The sequence below is a fragment of the Salmo salar genome, chromosome 12 (genome assembly GCF_965601325.2).
Source record: "Salmo salar chromosome 12, fSalSal1, whole genome shotgun sequence".
Lineage (NCBI taxonomy): Eukaryota > Metazoa > Chordata > Actinopteri > Salmoniformes > Salmonidae > Salmo > Salmo salar.
In genome coordinates, this window is record NC_138302.1 from 15856709 (window position 1) to 15878460 (window position 21752).

General features: G+C 46.9%; 1 protein-coding gene across 2 annotated transcripts in view; it reads left to right on the plus strand.

The window, feature by feature from the left end:
* LOC106564250 (coiled-coil and C2 domain-containing protein 1A) overlaps positions 1-18918 on the plus strand; it is a 41621-nt gene extending 22703 nt beyond the window's left edge. The window contains exons 17-28 of one of the 2 annotated variants that reach the window (XR_014379614.1): positions 319-435; positions 1296-1369; positions 2286-2344; positions 2575-2726; positions 7035-7125; positions 7345-7500; positions 7895-8032; positions 8193-8319; positions 9783-9859; positions 10067-10114; positions 12852-18260; positions 18309-18918. Coding sequence is in view for 1 of the 2 variants with exons in the window: in XM_045690803.2 (XP_045546759.1) it covers positions 319-435; positions 1296-1369; positions 2286-2344; positions 2575-2726; positions 7035-7125; positions 7345-7500; positions 7895-8032; positions 8193-8319; positions 9783-9859; positions 10067-10114; positions 12852-12884 (1072 nt within the window). In the remaining variant the exon portion in view is untranslated. Of the gene's footprint in view, positions 1-318; positions 436-1295; positions 1370-2285; positions 2345-2574; positions 2727-7034; positions 7126-7344; positions 7501-7894; positions 8033-8192; positions 8320-9782; positions 9860-10066; positions 10115-12851 lie in introns of both variants that reach the window. The other variant, XM_045690803.2, reaches the window with a different exon arrangement.
* Positions 18919-21752: the final 2834 nt, after the last annotated feature.

Below are 21752 nucleotides of genomic sequence, written 5' to 3' on the forward strand. Positions count from 1 at the left end.
AGCAGCGGACAGTTGCTGCAAACTCAAACCAACATTGAAAAACAACCTAGCGTGTGAACATAACGATGTAACTGGCCAAGAAACACGAGGACAAAGTCACATGTCAGCAGCCTTGTAAATTCCACCAACTTCTACATGTGGGTTTTGGATAAAAAAAATAGTTCCCAAATTCTCTGTGTGACCAACTGCCAACGTGGCTGGTCAAACAGACATTCAACCCCGCCAATGACAACATCTACCCCCATTTGGCGTGTGTGTGTAATGTGTGTGTGTGTGTATAATGTGTGTGTGTGTGTGTGTGTGTGTTGCTGTTGTCAGGTTTGAGAAGCTGGCAGAGGAGTGTATGCAGAACATTGAGGTGCTGAAGATGGCCCATGCCAAGGGCCAACCTGTCCCCAAATACCACACTGAGGAGAGGACCTTCAACACTGTCAAGTACTATACTGTTACTACCGTATTAATACCACACTGAAGACCTTCAACACTGTCAAGTACTATACTGTTACTACCATATTAATACCACACTGAGGACCTTCAACACTGTCAAGTACTATACTGTTACTACCATATTAATACCACACTGAGGACCTTCAACACTGTCAAGTACTATACTGTTACTACAATATTAATACCACACTGAAGACCTTCAACACTGTCAAGTACTATACTGTTACTACCATATTAATACCACACTGAGGACCTTCAACACTGTCAAGTACTATACTGTTACTACCATATTAATACCACACTGAGGACCTTCAACACTGTCAAGTACTATACTGTTACTACCATATTAATACCACACTGAGGACCTTCAACACTGTCAAGTACTATACTGTTACTACCATATTAATACCACACTGAGGACCTTCAACACTGTCAAGTACTATACTGTTACTACCATATTAATACCACACTGAGGACCTTCAACACTGTCAAGTACTATACTGTTACTACCATATTAATACCACACTGAGGACCTTCAACACTGTCAAGTACTATACTGTTACTACCATATTAATACCACACTGAGGACCTTCAACACTGTCAAGTACTATACTGTTACTACCATATTAATACCACACTGAGGACCTTCAACACTGTCAAGTACTATACTGTTACTACCATATTAATACCACACTGAGGACCTTCAACACTGTCAAGTACTATACTGTTACTACCATATTAATACCACAATGCCATACAATTAACATTTCATATAAAAATACATCTCTTACATACACACATATATACAAAGCAGGAGGAAAGTAATCAGTCTTCTCTGTCTGTTGTAGAATGTATCCTGACCTGACAGCCAATGAGATGACGCTGTACATCGTGAAGGGCATCAATCTGCCTGCTCCCTCAGGTGTGTTGTTTTCAACTTTATATGCCTCTCTCCTGACCCCTCTCTCCTGACCCCTCACTCCTGACCCCTCTCTCCTGACCCCTCTATTCTGACCCCTCCCTCCTGACCCCTCTTCTCATTCCTTTCTCCTGACCCCTCTCTCCTGACCCCTCTTCTCATTCCTTTCTCCTGACCCCTCTCTCCTGACCCCTCTCTCCTCATTCCTTTCTTCTGACCCCTCTCTTCTGACCCCTCTCTCCTAACCCCTCTCTCCTCATTCCTTTCTCCTGACCCCTCTCTCCTGACCCCTCTCTCCTCATTCCTTTCTCCTGACCCCTCTCTCCTCATTCCTTTCTCCTGACCCCTCTCTCGTGACCCCTCTCTCGTGACCCCTCTCTCCTGACCACTCTCTTCTCATTCCTCTCTCCTGACCCCTCTCTTCTGACCCCTCTCTTCTGACCCCTCTCTCCTGACCGCTCTCTTCTCATTCCTCTCTCCTGACCCCTCTCCTCTGACCCCTCTCTTCTGACCCCTCTCTTCTGACCCCTCTCTTCTGACCCCTCTCTCCTGACCCCTCTCTTCTCATTCCTTTCTCCTGACCCCTCTCTCTCCTGACCCCTCTCTCTCCTGACCCCTCTCTCCTGACCCCTCTCTCTCCTGACCCCTCTCTCCTGACCTCTCTCTCCTGACCCCTCTCTCTCCTGACCCCTCTCTCTCCTGACCCCTCTCTCTCCTGACCCCTCTCTTTCCTGACCCCTCTCTTTCCTGACCCCTCTCTCTCCTGACCTCTCTCTCCTGACCTCTCTCTCGCTTACAGAGCCTGTAAGTAAGCATTTCACTAAGGTCTACACCTGTTGTATTCGGCGCACGTGACAAATAAATAAATATACTTTGATTTGATTCTCACCCCTCTCTTCTCATCCCTCTCTCTTCTCAGGAGTCTCTGCCAGTGATCTGGACACCAGTGTGCGCTTTGAGTTTCCTTTTCCTAGTGCGGTAAGACTCACTCTCTCACACACACACAGGCACAGACACAGGCATACACAGGCATACACACACACAGGCATACACACACACACACACAGGCATACACACACACACACACACACACACAGGCATACACACACACACACAGGCATGCACATATACATACACACACACATGCACTCATTTCCACTTAGATCCACTCAAATATTCTCTCTCTGTCTTTGTGTGTGTGTGTGCAGGAGGAGGCCCAGAGGGATAAGACCAGTACAGTGAAGAACAGCAACAGTCCAGAGTTTAAAGAGCAGTTTAACCTGAACATCAACCGTCAACACAGAGGCTTCAAGAGGGTCATCCAGGCCAAAGGCATCAAGTTTGACGTCATCCACAAGGGGTGAGATCCACAGAAATACACCAGACTTGGTTAATACAATGCAGATTGTTGTAACATAGAATATGAACACAGAAATACACATAGAATATGAACACAGAAATACACCAGACCTGGTTAATACATGCAGATTGTAGTAACATAGAATATGAACACAGAAATACACCAGACCTGGTTAATACATGCAGATTGTAGTAACATAGAATATGAACACAGAAATACACCAGACCTGGTTAATACATGCAGATTGTAGTAACATAGAATATTAACACAGAAATACACCAGACCTGGTTAATACATACAGATTGTAGTAACATAGAATATGAACACAGAAATACACCAGACCTGGTTAATACATGCAGATTGTAGTAACATAGAATATGAACACAGAAATACACCAGACCTGGTTAATACATGCAGATTGTAGTAACATAGAATATGAACACAGAAATACACCAGACCTGGTTAATACATACAGATTGTAGTAACATAGAATATTAACACAGAAATACACCAGACCTGGTTAATACATGCAGATTGTAGTAACATAGAATATTAACACAGAAATACACCAGACCTGGTTAATACATACAGATTGTAGTAACATAGAATATGAACACAGAAATACACCAGACCTGGTTAATACATGCAGATTGTAGTAACGTAGAATATGAACACAGAAATACACCAGACCTGGTTAATACATGCAGATTGTAGTAACGTAGAATATGAACACAGAAATACACCAGACCTGGTTAATACATGCAGATTGTAGTAACGTAGAATATGAACACAGAAATACACCAGACCTGGTTAATACATGCAGATTGTAGTAACGTAGAATATGAACACAGAAATACACCAGACCTGGTTAATACATGCAGATTGTAGTAACATAGAATATGAACACAGAAATACACCAGACCTGGTTAATACATGCAGATTGTAGTAACAGAATATTAACACAGAAATACACCAGACTTGGTTAATACATACAGATTGTAGTAACAGAATATTAACACAGAAATACACCAGACTTGGTTAATACATACAGATTGTAGTAACATAGAATATGAACACAGAAATACACCAGACCTGGTTAATACATGCAGATTGTAGTAACAGAATATTAACACAGAAATACACCAGACTTGGTTAATACATACAGATTGTAGTAACATAGAATATTAACACAGAAATACACCAGACCTGGTTAATACATGCAGATTGTAGTAACATAGAATATTAACACAGAAATACACCAGACCTGGTTAATACATACAGATTGTAGTAACATAGAATATTAACACAGAAATACACCAGACCTGGTTAATACATGCAGATTGTAGTAACATAGAATATGAACACAGAAATACACCAGACCTGGTTAATACATGCAGATTGTAGTAACTAGAATATGAACACAGAAATACACCAGACCTGGTTAATACATGCAGATTGTAGTAACGTAGAATATGAACACAGAAATACACCAGACCTGGTTAATACATGCAGATTGTAGTAACATAGAATATGAACACAGAAATACACCAGACCTGGTTAATACATGCAGATTGTAGTAACATAGAATATTAACACAGAAATACACCAGACCTGGTTAATACATACAGATTGTAGTAACATAGAATATTAACACAGAAATACACCAGACCTGGTTAATACATACAGATTGTAGTAACATAGAATATTAACACAGAAATACACCAGACCTGGTTAATACATGCAGATTGTTGTAACATAGAATATTAACACAGAAATACACCAGACCTGGTTAATACATACAGATTGAAGTAACATAGAATATTAACACAGAAACACACCAGACCTGGTTAATACATGCAGATTGTTGTAACATAGAATATTAACACAGAAATACACCAGGCCTGGTTAATACATGCAGATTGTTGTAACATAGAATATTAACACAGAAACATCATGTGGGTGAGTCTGGTCTAGTGGTTTAACACTACAGACACTGGAACACACATACCTGTTGGTGAGGAGGTTATGATCCCACCTGGTCCTGTCTGTCTGTCTGTCTGTCTGTCTGTCTGTCTGTCTGTCTGTCTGTCTGTCTGTCTGTCTGTCTGTCTGTCTGTCTGTCTGTCTGTCTGTCTCATACCTGTTGGTGAGGAGGTTATGATCCCACCTGGTCTCGTCTGTCTGTCTGTCTGTCTGGCTGTCTGAATCTGTCTGTCTGTCTGTCTGTCTGTCTGTCTGAATCTGTCCCATACCTGTTGGTGAAGGGGTTATGGATCCCACCTGGTCCCTTCTGTCTGTCCCTGTATCTGTCCCATACCTGTTGGTGAGGAGGTTATGGATCCCACCTGGTCCCTTCTGTCTGTCTGTCCCTGTATCTGTCTCCTACATTCCAACAGTCACTGGCCATAAACAATAATAATTGTGTCCTTCAAACTTTGCTTTCATCAAAGAATCCTCCATTTGCAGCAATTACAGCCTTGCAGCCCTTTGGCATTCTAGTTTGTTGTCAATTTGTTGAGGTAATCTGAAGCGATTTCACCCCATGCTTCCTGAAGCACCTCCCACAAGTTGGATTGGCTTGATGGGCACTTCTTACGTATCATACAGTCAAGCTGCTCCCACAACAGCTCAATAGGGTTGAGATCCGGTGACTGTGCTGGCCACTCCTCTGTCCAGTGTCTGTGTTCTTTTGCCCATCTTAATATTTTATTTTTATTGGCCAGTCTGAGAAATACCTTTTCCTTGCAACTCTGCCTAGAAGGCCACTATTCCGGAATCACCTCTACACTGTTGACATTGAGACTGGTGTTTTGTGGGTACTATTTAATGAAGCTGCCAGTTGGGGACTTGTGAGGCGTCTGTTTATCAAACTAGACAGTCTAATGTACTTGTCCTCTTGCTCAGTTGTGCACCGGGGCCTCCCACTCCTCTTTCTATTCTGGTTAGAGCCAGTTTGCGCTGTTCTGTGAAGGGAGTAGTACACAGCGTTGTACGAGATCTTCAGTTTCTTGGCAATTTGTCGCATTGAATAGCCTTCATTTCTCAGAACAAGAATAGACTGACGAGTTTCAGAAGAAAGGTCTTTGTTTCTGGCCATTTTGAGCCTGTAATTGAACCCACAAATGCTGATTCTCCAGATACTCAACTAGTCTAAAGAAGGCCAGGTTTAATGCCTCTTTAATCAGAACAATAGTTTTCAGCTGTGCTAACATGATGCAAAAGGGTTTTCTAATGATCAATTAGCCTTTTAAAATGATGAACTTGGATTGGCTAACACAACGTGCCATTGGAACACAGGAGTGATGGTTGCTGATAATGGGTCTCTGTACGCCTGTGTAGATATTCCATTAAAAATCAGCCGTTTCCAGCTGCAATAGTCATTTACAACATTAACAATGTCTACACGTATATCTGTCTGATGTTATTTTATTGGACAAAACATATCCTTTTCTTTCAAAAACAAGGAAATGTCTAAATGACCCCAAACTTTTGAACGGTAGGTGTGTGTGTGAGTGGTGTGTGTGAATATTTTTGAAAGAAAAGGATATGTTTTGTCCAATAAAATAACATCAGAAATACAGTGTAGACATTGTTAATGTTGTAAATGACTAAATATATATATATATATATTTATTATTATTATTATTTTTACACATATTTTCTGTTTTTCTTGGTAGGCCCTAAACTACCTCCATACTTCCGGTACGGGTTACATTCAGATGAGTTGTGTGACACTGGGGGTCGAAGAGCAGTCGCGTTCATTAGTCTCATCATTCCCTAGAGGGGTCATATTAGTTTGTAGGCCAAACCGTTTGGATGCTACAGACGTTTTTTTTGTGAGAAGACTGATTTTTCGGGATGTCTTATGGTCTGACAATTTTATTTATTTATTTGACCTTTATTTAACTAGGCAAGTCAGTTGAACAAATTCTTATTTTCAATGACGGCTTAGGAAGTGGGTTAACTGCCTGTTCAGGGGCAGAACGACAGATTTGTACCTTGTCAGCTCGGGGATTTGATCTTGCGACCTTCGGTTACTAGTCCAACGCTCTAACCACTAGGCTACCTGCCGCCCCTGCCGACAAACACCGCTGTAGCTCGGCCACCTCCCACCACAGATTCGAAAGGCTGCCATTGGTGGATTGAGACGCATCCAATTAAATAGAAAATAGATCTCTCTGACAGATTATGATGGGGTTTTATTATTATGTCACTTAGTTTGACGCACCGGTGCATCAATAGACCTTTGGGGATTTTAATGTTTCGTGTGTGTGTGGTGTGTGTGTGTGTGTGTGTGTGTGTGTGTAGGGGTCTGTTCAAGGGGGACAGAGTGTTGGGGAACGCTCAGCTGAAGCTGGACTCACTGGAGAACCAATGTGACATCAGACAGATTATAGAGGTAAACACACAATTTTAACACACATATATATATATCACACACACACACACACACACACACACACACACACACACACACAGAGAGATACTGTACACAGATACGCACATGCTTTCACTTAGAGAGATCATATGAGCATGTCTGTCTGCCTGCCTGCCTGTCTCTCTCTCTTTCTCCCCCCCTGTGTCTCTGTCTCTCTGTCTAACTGTGTTGTTGTGCTAGGTGTTGGATGGTCGTAAGGCTACGGGGGGTAAGCTGGAGGTGAGGGTAAAGATTCGGGAGCCGCTGGGAGGAGCACAGCTTCAGATCACCACAGAGAAATGGCTGGTCCTAGACCCTGTACCAATCACCAGCCCCGACAGAGAGAGAGAACGACAGGTAAGGAGAGAGAGAGACCTACCTTTTGGAGTGTATAGGACTAGTAGGGGTATAGTCTCTGTCAGAGTTAACATGTTATATTAATACCAGTCTAACTGAAGTCTCTGTCAGAGTTAACATGTTATATTAATACCAGTCTAACTGAAGTCTCTGTCAGAGTTAACATGTTATATTAATACCAGTCTAACTGAAGTCTCTGTCAGAGTTAACATGTTATATTAATACCAGTCTAACTGAAGTCTCTGTCAGAGTTAACATGTTATATTAATACCAGTCTAACTGAAGTCTCTGTCAGAGTTAACATGTTATATTAATACCAGTCTAACTGAAGTGTCTGTCAGAGTTAACATGTTATATTAGTACCAGTCTAACTGAAGTCTCTCTCTCGCCCCAGGCCCCCTCTCCTCGCTCCAAACCAAAGAGTGACAATGGGAGGAACAAGCAGTCTAACCAGTCCAGCCACTCTCCTCCCCAGTATAAACTCCACAGTTTCAGTCTACTGCACTACGATAAGGAGAGACTGGAGAGACAGGTGTGTTTTCATTCTCCCTACTTCTCTATCTATCTTCCTTTCATTTTCCTCTCCTCGTCTCCATGGGAACGTTTCATCTGGATCTGTTCACAATTGGAGGTAAGCCAATCTATGCTGTGATTGGTCTAAGATGATGTCAATCCCCCTGTGTGTCCGTCAGATTGGTGATTACAGGAAGAGTAGGCGGGATCCTCCGTCTGACCTGGTACAGCAACACAAGGAGGTCACACACAGGCTGCAGTGGCAGAAAGCCCAGCTAGAGAGAGGCTCCCCTACACTACTGTCAGGTAACACACACACACACACACACACACACACACACACACACACACACACACACACACACACACACACACACACACAGGCTGCAGTGGCAGAAAGCCCAGCTAGAGAGAGGCTCCCCTACACTACTGTCAGGTAACACACACACACACACACACACACACACACACACACACACACACACACACACACACACACACACACACACACAGGCTGCAGTGGCAGAAAGCCCAGCTAGAGAGAGGCTCCCCTACACTACTGTCAGGTAACACACACACACACACACACACACACACAGGCTGCAGTGGCAGAAAGGACAGCTACTCTACTGTCAGGTGACACAATACAGAAGCATATTCATACACAGAGAAATATGAACACCAACACACTCATCTGTGTATTTCTCTCCCTCCATCCATCTCTCTCGCCGTCCCTCTCCCTCTCTCCCTCCATCCATCTCTCTCTCTATCTCCCTCCATCCATCTCTCTCGCCGTCCCTCTCCCTCTCTCCCTCCATCCATCTCTCTCTCTATCTCCCTCCCTCCATCCATCTCTCTCTCTCTCTCCATCCCTCTCTCTATCTCCCTCCATCCATCTCTCTCTCATCCCTCTCTCTATCTCCCTCCATCCATCTCTCTCTCTCTCCATCCCTCTCCCTCGATCTCCCTCCATCCATCTCTCTCTCTCTCTCTCCATCCCTCTCTCTATCTCCCTCCATCCATCTCTCTCTCTCTCCCCATCCCTCTCTCTATCTCCCTCCATCCATCTCTCTCTCTCTCTCCATCCCTCTCTCTATCTCCCTCCATCCATCTCTCTCTCCCTCCATCCATCTCTCTCTCTCCCTCCATCCATCCATCTCTCTCTCTATCTCCCTCCATCCATCTCTCTCTCTCCCTCCATCCATCCCTCTCTCTATCTCCCTCCATCCCTCTCTCTATCTCCCTCCATCCATCTCTCTCTCTCCCTCCATCCATCTCTCTCTCTATCTCCCTCCATCCATCTCTCTCTCATCCCTCTCTCTATCTCCCTCCATCCATCTCTCTCTCTCTCCATCCCTCTCCCTCGATCTCCCTCCATCCATCTCTCTCTCTCTCTCTCTCCATCCCTCTCTCTATCTCCCTCCATCCATCTCTCTCTCTCTCCCCATCCCTCTCTCTATCTCCCTCCATCCATCTCTCTCTCTCTCTCCCATCCCTCTCTCTATCTCCCTCCATCCATCTCTCTCTCCCTCCATCCATCTCTCTCTCTCCCTCCATCCATCTCTCTCGCCGTCCCTCTCCCTCTCTCCCTCCATCCATCTCTCTCTCTCTCTCCCCATCCCTCTCTATCTCCCTCCATCCATCTCTCTCTCTCCCTCCCTCCATCTCTCTCTCTCCATCCCTCTCCCTCGATCTCCCTCCATCCATCTCTCTCTCTCTCTATCTCTGTCTCTCTGTCTCTCTGTCTCTCTGTCTCTGTCTCTCTGTAGAGTATGAGAATATTTTGCAGCGTTTCGCCCAGGGACTTGCTGAGTCAGTGAAGAAGTTTTCCAGCCAAGGCAACAGGGTGAGCAAAGGGTCAGGGTTGTGTGTGTGTTTGTGTTATCGCATGTTTTGTCTGTGTGTGTGCATGTTTTGTCTGTGTGTGTGCATGTTTTGTCTGTGTGTGTGCATGTTTTGTCTGTGTGTGTGCATGTTTTGTCTGTGTGTGTGCATGTTTTGTCTGTGTGTGTGCATGTTTGTGTGTAACGTGTCTGTCCCTCTGCCTATTCAGGATGCTGCTAAGGACGCTCTAGGACGGCTGAAGATGGTGGAGACTGAGGTAAACACTGTTATATACAGACAGTGTTAGGTAGACCACCTCGTACACCGACATAGTTAGCTCCTACAGACAGTGTTAGGTAGACCACCTCGTACACCGACATGGTTAGCTCCTACAGACAGTGTTAGGTAGACCACCTCGTACACCGACATGGTTAGCTCCTACAGACAGTGTTAGGTAGACCACCTCGTACACCGACATGGTTAGCTCCTACAGACAGTGTTAGGTAGACCACCTCGTACACCGACATGGTTAGCTCCTACAGACAGTGTTAGGTACACCACCTCGTACACCGACATGGTTAGCTCCTACAGACAGTGTTAGGTAGACCACCTCGTACACCGACATGGTTAGCTCCTACAGACAGTGTTAGGTAGACCACCTCGTACACCGACATGGTTAGCTCCTACAGACAGTGTTAGGTAGACCACCTCGTACACCGACATGGTTAGCTCCTACAGACAGTGTTAGGTAGACCACCTCGTACACCGACATGGTTAGCTCCTACAGACAGTGTTAGGTAGACCACCTCGTACACCGACATGGTTAGCTCCTACAGACAGTGTTAGGTAGACCACCTCGTACACCGACATGGTTAGCTCCTACAGACAGTGTTAGGTAGACCACCTCGTACACCGACATGGTTAGCTCCTACAGACAGTGTTAGGTAGACCACCTCGTACACCGACATGGTTAGCTCCTACAGACAGTGTTAGGTAGACCACCTCGTACACCGACATGGTTAGCTCCTACAGACAGTGTTAGGTAGACCACCTCGTACACCGACATGGTTAGCTCCTACAGACAGTGTTAGGTAGACCACCTCGTACACCGACATGGTTAGCTCCTACAGACAGTGTTAGGTAGACCACCTCGTACACCGACATGGTTAGCTCCTACAGACAGTGAGTCACGTGTCCAGGGCTTGCTATATAAAGCAGGCAGACAGGCATCGAGGCATTCAGTTACTGTTCCGTTGAACGTTAAAATGGCCAAGACAAGTGACCTAAGAGACTGTGAGCGTGGTGCAGTGGTATGATCGTTGGTGCCAGGCACGCCGGATCCAGTATCTCAGAAACGGCCGCCCTCCTGGGCTTTTCACACACTACAGTGTCTAGGGTTTACTGAGAATGATGAGACGAACACAAAACATCCAGTCAGCGGCAGTCCTGTGGGTCGAAAACGGAAGACTGGCGCAAGCTAACAGGCGGCCAGGCAAATAACGGAGCAGTACAACAGTGGTGTGCAGAACGGCATCTCAGAACACACAGCTCGCCCCTCCTTGTCACTGATGGGCTACTACAGCAGACGACCACACTGGGTTCCACTCCTATCAGCTATAAACAAGAAGAAGTGGCTCCAGTGGGCAGGCCGTCGCCAACACTGAGGAGTGGAAAAACAAATCCAGATTCCTGTTGCGTCAGGATTTGGCGTAAGCAGCATGAGTCCATGGCCCCATCCTGCCTGGTGTCAACGGTACAGACTGGGGGCGGTGGTGTAATGGTGTGGGGAATATTTTCCTGACACACGTTAGCAACGATTCGATGCCCCAAAGAATTTAGGCTGTTCTGGAGGCAAAGGGGGGTCTGACCTGGTACTAGATGGATATACCTAATAATCTGTACATATGAGTGTATATATGACTCCATGTCTGAGTTTACACAGGCAGCCCAACTCTGATCTTTTGACCAATTATTGGCAAAAGATCTGATCTGACTGGTCAAAATAAAAATACAAAAAAGACCAATTAGTGTCGAAAGATCAGAACTGGACTGTTTAAACAGGCTGTATTCATCGTGTATAAGAGCACTATGTGATGTGTAATATCATTTAGTTTGAATTGTATCTGACAACTACCTCTTGCCCTCCTCTCTCCCCATCTCCACTCCTTCCCTCCCCCATCTCCACTCCTTCCCTCCCCCATCTCCACTCCTTCCCTCCCTCATCTCCACTCCCTCCCTCCCTCACCTCCATTCCTATCCTCCACTCCTTTCCTCCCTCACCTCCTCTCCTTTCCGCCCTCACCTCCACTCCTTTCCACCCTCACCTCCTCTCCTATCCTCCCTCACCTCCACTCCTTTCCTCCCTCACCTCCTCTCCTTTCCTCCCTCACCTCCACTCCTTTCCTCCCTCACCTCCACTCCTTTCCTCCCTCACCTCCTCTCCTTTCCTCCCTCACCTCCTTTCCTCCTTCACCTCCTCTCCTATCCTCCTTCACCTCCACTCCTTTCCTCGTCACCTCCTCTCCTTTCCTCGTCACCTCCTCTCCTTTCCTCGTCACCTCCACTCCTTTCCTCGTCACCTCCACTCCACTCCTTTCCTTCCGCACTTCCACTCCTTTCCTCCACTCCTTTTCTCCCTCGTCACCTCCACTCCTTTCCTCGTCACCTCCTCTCCTTTCCTCCTTCACCTCCTCTCCTATCCTCCTTCACCTCCACTCCTTTCCTCGTCACCTCCACTCCTTTCCTCGTCACCTCCTCTCCTTTCCTCGTCACCTCCACTCCTTTCCTCCCTCACCTCCACTCCTTTCCTCCCTCATCTCCACTCCTTTCCTTTCCTCCCTCACCTCCACTCCTTTCCTCCATCACCTCCACTCCTTCCCTCCCTCTCTCCTCCACTCCTTCTCTCCCCATCTCTTCTCACTCCCCTTCTCCTCTCTCTCCCCATCTCATTTTTTTCCTCCTCTCTCTCTCTCTCTCTCTCTCTCTCTCTCTCTCTCTCTCTCTCCATTCGTCAGTTGGAATCTCTCAAGAGGAAACGCCTGGTCTGAGAAGACGAGGACAGAGGGACTAGAGAGTTGGCTGGAGGACTGTTATGTTACTGACACACACAACCAATCACCTTCAACATCTTAATGCCACTCCTCTGTTCCTCTCTGCCTCCTCCACTAATGCTCTCCCTTTTACTCTGTTCTTTACTTTGTATTGTCATTAATTCAATCAGTTAGGAAGAAGAACCAGTTTGAATAATAACAGTTCTGCCTCCCAAATGGCACCCTATTCCCTATATAGTGCACTACTTTAGACCAGGGCCCATAGGGACTATATAGGGAATAGGGCACCATTTGAGATACACAGCAGAATGGAATCCTGTGAGATTGATAGTGACATGAAGACAGAATGCAGGGCAGGACAGAGAAAGGCTTATTTGCACTTGAAAACAAAAACACTACCAATTATTACCAAAACCCTGCCGCCTTCACTATATTGTTTAAAGTCCTACAAGGGCTCTCTCTCTTTCTCTCTGTTCAGAGAGTGGTGTGTGTAACTCCTGGTCTCCACATTGTGTGTGCGTGCGTGCGATGTTAATGAGCTTAATCTAATCTGTCTGCTCCACTATTCCCGGATTACTGTAATCTGACCCGTTTGGTGCCGTGTGATATGGGAACTACACGGAAACGGGAACTACATCCCATAATGAGGGATTAGCTAACACTGGTGTCACCATGGAGACGCATCATTCAGGGAAGTGAGGAGAGGAGGTACCCCAGGGGTTAAATTGAAGAGGACAGGGTTAGAATTCGTGTAGAACAGACCTATAGCTGTAAAACCCACTGGATTATCTTTGAATTGGGATATAGGTTCTCTATTCATTGTAATTCTATGGTACGGAGTCTGGGAGCCCGTTTAGGCCTGCGTCATGTCACTATGACCTCATCAGTTAGAATGTTCAAAGGATTGCGTCATCACCACATTGTGATGTCATCAGTTAGAGGGTGTGTTCCTCTGTTCAGACGTTGCTGACGCCAGATCTTACAACGCCTGGATAGGTATTTTACATATCAGCTAACCACATCACATGTTAAAGCAATCTGGTGCACAGTTGATGACGTGGCAGCAACCAGTGGTTGATGCATGTGACGTCTGAGCAGAGAGGCAACCAGAATGTTTAACAAAGGATCGCTTCATCTGGTTGTGCTGCCATCAGTTGGAATGTTCTACAAAGGGCTACATCCAATTATGACATCATCAAACTTCATTGATGACATAATGAGCCTGGGACTGTCAGAGACTTCAGTAAGGGTGATGGGGGCTGGGAGGGTAGAGAACAGGCTTCAGTCAGGGTGATGGGGGCTGGGAGGGTACAGAACAGACTTCAGTCAGGGTGATGGGGGCTGGGAGGGTAGAGAACAGACTTCAGTCAGGGTGATGGGGGCTGGGAGGGTAGAGAACAGACTTCAGTCAGGGTGATGGGGCTGGGAGGGGGTACAGAACAGACTTCAGTCAGGGTGATGGGGGCTGGGAGGGTACAGAACAGACTTCAGTCAGGGTGATGGGGGCTGGGAGGGTACAGAACAGACTTCAGTCAGGGTGATGGGGGCTGGGAGGGTACAGAACAGACTTCAGTCAGGGTGATGGGGGCTGGGAGGGTACAGAACAGACTTCAGTCAGGGTGATGGGGGCTGGGAGGGTAGAGAACAGACTTCAGTCAGGGTGATGGGGGCTGGGAGGGTACAGAACAGACTTCAGTCAGGGTGATGTGGGCTGGGAGGGTACAGAACAGACTTCAGTCAGGGTGATGGGGGCTGGGAGGGTACAGAACAGACTTCACTCAGGGTGATGGGGGCTGGGAGGGTACAGAACAGACTTCACTCAGGGTGATGGGGGCTGGGAGGGTACAGAACAGACTTCAGTCAGGGTGATGGGGGCTGGGAGTGTAGAGAACAGGCTTCAGTCAGGGTGATGGGGGCTGGGAGGGTACAGAACAGACTTCAGTCAGGGTGATGGGGGCTGTGAGGTTACAGAACAGACTTCAGTCAGGGTGATGGGGGCTGGGAGGGGGTAGAGAACAGACTTCAGTCAGGGTGATGGGGGCTGGGAGGGTACAGAACAGACTTCAGTCAGGGTGATGGGGGCTGGGAGGGTACAGAACAGACTTCAGTCAGGGTGATGGGGGCTGGGAGGGTACAGAACAGACTTCAGTCAGGGTGATGGGGGCTGGGAGGGTACAGAACAGACTTCAGTCAGGGTGATGGGGGTACAGAACAGACTTCAGTCAGGGTGATGGGGGCTGGGAGGGTACAGAACAGACTTCAGTCAGGGTGATGGGGGCTGTGAGGTTACAGAACAGGCTTCAGTCAGGGTGATGGGGGCTGGGAGGATACAGAACAGACTTCAGTCAGGGTGATGGGGGCTGGGAGGGTACAGAACAGACTTCACTCAGGGTGATGGGGGCTGGGAGGGTACAGAACAGACTTCAGTCAGGGTGATGGGGGCTGGGAGGGTACAGAACAGACTTCAGTCAGGGTGATGGGGGCTGGGAGGGTACAGAACAGACTTCACTCAGGGTGATGGGGGCTGGGAGGGTACAGAACAGACTTCACTCAGGGTGATGGGGGCTGGGAGGGTACAGAACAGACTTCACTCAGGGTGATGGGGGCTGGGAGGGTACAGAACAGACTTCAGTCAGGGTGATGGGGGCTGGGAGGGTACAGAACAGACTTCAGTCAGGGTGATGGGGGCTGGGAGGGTACAGAACAGACTTCAGTCAGGGTGATGGGGGCTGGGAGGGTACAGAACAGACTTCAGTCAGGGTGATGGGGGCTGGGAGGGGGTAGAGAACAGACTTCAGTCAGGGTGATGGGGGCTGGGAGGGGGTACAGAACAGACTTCAGTCAGGGTGATGGGGGCTGGGAGGGGGTACAGAACAGACTTCAGTCAGGGTGATGGGGGCTGGGAGGGTACAGAACAGACTTCAGTCAGGGTGATGAGGGCTGGGAGGGTACAGAACAGACTTCACTCAGGGTGATGGGGGCTGGGAGGGTAGAGAACAGGCTTCAGTCAGGGTGATGGGGGCTGGGAGGGTACAGAACAGACTTCAGTCAGGGTGATGGGGGCTGGGAGGGTACAGAACAGGCTTCAGTCAGGGTGATGGGGGCTGGGAGGGTACAGAACAGACTTCAGTCAGGGTGATGTGGGCTGGGAGGGTAGAGAACAGACTTCAGTCAGGGTGATGGGGGCTGGGAGGGTACAGAACAGACTTCAGTCAGGGTGATGGGGGCTGGGAGGGTACAGAACAGACTTCAGTCAGGGTGATGGGGGCTGGGAGGGGGTACAGAACAGGCTTCAGTCAGGGTGATGGGGGCTGGGAGGGGGTACAGAACAGACTTCAGTCAGGGTGATGGGGGCTGGGAGGGTACAGAACAGACTTCAGTCAGGGTGATGGGGGCTGGGAGGGTACAGAACAGACTTCAGTCAGGGTGATGGGGGCTGGGAGGGTACAGAACAGACTTCACTCAGGGTGATGGGGGCTGGGAGGGTAGAGAACAGGCTTCAGTCAGGGTGATGGGGGCTGGGAGGGTACAGAACAGACTTCAGTCAGGGTGATGGGGGCTGTGAGGTTACAGAACAGACTTCAGTCAGGGTGATGGGGGCTGGGAGGGGGTAGAGAACAGACTTCAGTCAGGGTGATGGGGGCTGGGAGGGTACAGAACAGACTTCAGTCAGGGTGATGGGGGCTGGGAGGGTACAGAACAGACTTCAGTCAGGGTGATGGGGGCTGGGAGGGTACAGAACAGACTTCAGTCAGGGTGATGGGGGCTGGGAGGGTACAGAACAGACTTCAGTCAGGGTGATGGGGGTACAGAACAGACTTCAGTCAGGGTGATGGGGGCTGGGAGGGTACAGAACAGACTTCAGTCAGGGTGATGGGGGCTGGGAGGATACAGAACAGACTTCAGTCAGGGTGATGGGGGCTGGGAGGGTACAGAACAGACTTCAGTCAGGGTGATGGGGGCTGGGAGGGTACAGAACAGACTTCAGTCAGGGTGATGGGGGCTGGGAGGGTACAGAACAGACTTCAGTCAGGGTGATGGGGGCTGGGAGGGTACAGAACAGACTTCAGTCAGGGTGATGGGGGCTGGGAGGGGGTAGAGAACAGACTTCAGTCAGGGTGATGGGGGCTGGGAGGGGGTACAGAACAGACTTCAGTCAGGGTGATGGGGGCTGGGAGGGTACAGAACAGACTTCAGTCAGGGTGATGGGGGCTGGGAGGGTAGAGAACAGGCTTCAGTCAGGGTGATGGGGGCTGGGAGGGTACAGAACAGGCTTCAGTCAGGGTGATGGGGGCTGGGAGGGGGTACAGAACAGACTTCAGTCAGGGTGATGGGGGCTGGGAGGGTACAGAACAGACTTCAGTCAGGGTGATGGGGCTGGGAGGGGGTACAGAACAGACTTCAGTCAGGGTGATGGGGCTGGGAGGGGGTACAGAACAGACTTCAGTCAGGGTGATGGGGGCTGGGAGGGGGTACAGAACAGACTTCAGTCAGGGTGATGGGGGCTGGGAGGGTACAGAACAGACTTCAGTCAGGGTGATGGGGGCTGGGAGGATACAGAACAGACTTCAGTCAGGGTGATGGGGGCTGGGAGGGTACAGAACAGACTTCACTCAGGGTGATGGGGGCTGGGAGGGTACAGAACAGACTTCAGTCAGGGTGATGGGGGCTGGGAGGGGGTACAGAACAGAGAGGGTTAATTGTGGTTTCAAGAGAGGCCTTTGTGTGGTTTCTGGGTCAGATTGGATGGCAGAAAGTCATGGGATGTGTCCCAAATGGACACCCTGTTCCCTATCTAGTGCACTATAGTGTTCCATTTGGGATGCGCTCATGTGCAGTTAGTTTGGTGTGTAATCCCCCCAGTCAGTCCCCAGCGGCAGATACAGTATGTGACTTAATCCGTGTCCAAACTGGCCTGATGTCGGCCCCAAATCCTACAGTGATCCTCTAAGAATGAGAAGAAGAGGCTTCAGTGCACTTCCTGTTCCTCATTCCGAATGTGATGGGCAGGAAATGCGCAATATACTTCTTACTGACTTAGACAGACAGACAGACAGACAGACAGAGAGAGACTGTTTGTTTAGTGAGTGTGGTTAGGTCATGGCGGGCCGGGGACCACAGCTGCCTATAGTGTTGAGGTCAGCCCCTTTTCTCAGATTTTGGGTAGAGAAAGGTCTCCTCCTCTACCCCTCTATAGACCCAGACACACTAAGGTCTCCTCCTCTACCCCTCTATAGACCCAGACACACTAAGGTCTCCTCCTCTACCCCTCTATAAACCCAGACACACTAAGGTCTCCTCCTCTACCCCTCTATAAACCCAGACACACTAAGGTCTCCTCCTCTACCCCTCTATAAACCCAGACACACTAAGGTCTCCTCCTCTCCTCCTCTACCCCTCTATAAACCCAGACACACTAAGGTCTCCTCCTCTACCCCTCTATAAACCCAGACACACTAAGGTCTCCTCCTCTACCCCTCTATAAACCCAGACACACTAAGGTCTCCTCCTCTACCCCTCTATAAACCCAGACACACTAAGGTCTCCTCCTCTACCCCTCTATAGACCCAGACACACTAAGGTCTCCTCCTCTACCCCTCTATAAACCCAGACACACTAAGGTCTCCTCCTCTACCCCTCTATAAACCCAGACACACTAAGGTCTCCTCCTCTACCCCTCTATAGACCCAGACACCCTGAGATCTCCTCCTCTACCCCTCTATAGACCCAGACACCCTGAGATCTCCTCCTCTACCCCTCTATAAACCCAGACACACTAAGGTCTCCTCCTCTACCCCTCTATAGACCCAGTTTTTTATGTTAAAAATGTACCCATTGTTGGCAATCAGTCAGTATAGACCTGTTAATATATTATATATACAGCATTGACTATGGCTCTATTTTTAAATGAAGAAAGTGTGTGTGTGTCCAAAGGTGATGGATAATGAACTATTAACTGGCATTATAATGATGTTGTCAAATGTCTTGGGAGGGGAATCATGGTTGGATTAAAATATCAGAATGAATTAAACCTGTATATTGTGTTTGAGTGAGTGAGTGAGTGAGTGAGTGAGTGAGTGAGTGAGTGAGTGAGTGAGTGAGTTGAAATACCAGTGGTGGTTCCAGATGACATCTCCAGACACCAGTATTGTCTACATCATCTCTCTAGACTGACTATAGTATATAGCTCAGTATACAGCTAGTCAAGTCTCTATAGTACATTCTATAGACTAAAGTCTATAAATCAGTATAGCGCTCCAGGGAGGACTATAGTACAGTCTATACAGAGAGGACTATAGTACAGTCTATACAGAGAGGACTATAGTACAGTCTATACAGAGAGGATTATAGTACAGTCTATACAGAGAGGACTATAGTGCAGTCTATACAGAGAGGACTATAGTGCAGTCTATACAGAGAGGACTATAGTGCAGTCTATACAGAGAGGACTATAGTACAGTCTATACAGAGAGGACTATAGTACAGTCTATACAGAGAGGACTATAGTACAGTCTATACAGAGAGGACTATAGTGCAGTCTATACAGAGAGGACTATAGTGCAGTCTATACAGAGAGGACTATAGTGGAGTCTATACAGAGAGGACTATAGTGCAGTCTATACAGAGGGGATTATAGTACAGTCTATACAGAGAGGACTATAGTGCAGTCTATACAGAGAGGACTATAATACAGTCTATACAGAGAGGACTATAGTACAGTCTATACAGAGAGGACTATATTACAGTCTATACAGAGAGGACTATAGCACAGTCTATACAGAGAGGATTATAGTACAGTCTTTACAAAGAGGACTATAGTACAGTCTATACAGAGAGGACTATATACAGAGGACTATAGTACAGTCTATACAGTGAGGACTATAGTACAGTCTATACAGAGAGGATTATAGTACAGTCTATACAGAGAGGACTATAGTGCAGTCTATACAGAGAGGACTATAGTACAGTCTATACAGAGAGGACTATAGTACAGTCTATACAGAGAGGACTATAGCACAGTCTATATAGTGATGACTATCTAAACAGGAGTATGGTACAGTCTATACAGAGAGGACTATAGTACAGTCTATACAGAGAGGACTATAGTACAGTCTATACAGAGAGGATTATAGTACAGTCTATACAGAGAGGACACTAGTACGGTCTATACAGAGAGGATTATAGTACAGTCTATACAGAGAGGACTATATACAGAGGACTATAGTACAGTCTATACAGTGAGGACTATAGTACAGTCTATATAGAGAGGATTATAGTACAGTCTTTACAAAGAGGACTATAGTACAGTCTATACAGGGAGGTCTATAGAACAGTCTATACAGAGAGGGCTATAGTACAGTCAATACAGTGAGGACTATAGTACAGTCTACACAGAGAGGAATATATACAGAGGACTATAGTACAGTCTATACAGTGAAGACTATAGTACAGTCTATATAGAGAGGATTATAGTACACTCTATACAGAGAGGACTATAGTACAGTCTATAGCTGCAGAGAGGTCTATAGTACAGTCTATACAGAGAGGACTATAGTACAATCTATACAGTGAGGACTATAGTACAGTCTATACAGAGAGGACTATAGTACAGTCTATAGCTGCAGAGAGGTCTATAGTACAGTCTATACAGAGAGGACTATAGTACAGTCTATACAGAGAGGACTATAGTACAGTCTATACAGAGAGGACTATAGTACAGTCTATAGCTGCAGAGAGGTCTATAGTACAGTCTATACAGAGAGGACTATAGTACAGTCTATACAGTGAGGACTATAGTACAGTCTATACAGAGAGGATTATAGTACAGTCTATACAGAGAGGACTATAGTGCAGTCTATACAGAGAGGACTATAGTACAGTCTATACAGAGAGGACTATAGTACAGTCTATACAGAGAGGACTATAGCACAGTCTATATAGTGATGACTATCTAAACAGGAGTATGGTACAGTCTATACAGAGAGGACTATAGTACAGTCTATACAGAGAGGACTATAGTACAGTCTATACAGAGAGGATTATAGTACAGTCTATACAGAGAGGACACTAGTACGGTCTATACAGAGAGGATTATAGTACAGTCTATACAGAGAGGACTATATACAGAGGACTATAGTACAGTCTATACAGTGAGGACTATAGTACAGTCTATATAGAGAGGATTATAGTACAGTCTTTACAAAGAGGACTATAGTACAGTCTATACAGGGAGGTCTATAGAACAGTCTATACAGAGAGGGCTATAGTACAGTCAATACAGTGAGGACTATAGTACAGTCTACACAGAGAGGAATATATACAGAGGACTATAGTACAGTCTATACAGTGAAGACTATAGTACAGTCTATATAGAGAGGATTATAGTACACTCTATACAGAGAGGACTATAGTACAGTCTATAGCTGCAGAGAGGTCTATAGTACAGTCTATACAGAGAGGACTATAGTACAATCTATACAGTGAGGACTATAGTACAGTCTATACAGAGAGGACTATAGTACAGTCTATAGCTGCAGAGAGGTCTATAGTACAGTCTATACAGAGAGGACTATAGTACAGTCTATACAGAGAGGACTATAGTACAGTCTATACAGAGAGGACTATAGTACAGTCTATAGCTGCAGAGAGGTCTATAGTACAGTCTATACAGAGAGGACTATAGTACAATCTATACAGTGAGGACTATAGTACAGTCTATACAGAGAGGACTATAGTACAGTCTATACAGAGAGGACTATAGTACAGTCTATACAGAGAAGACTATAGTACAGTCTTTACAGAGAGGACTATAGTGCAGTCTATACAGAGAGGATTATAGTACAGTCTATACAGAGAGGACTATAG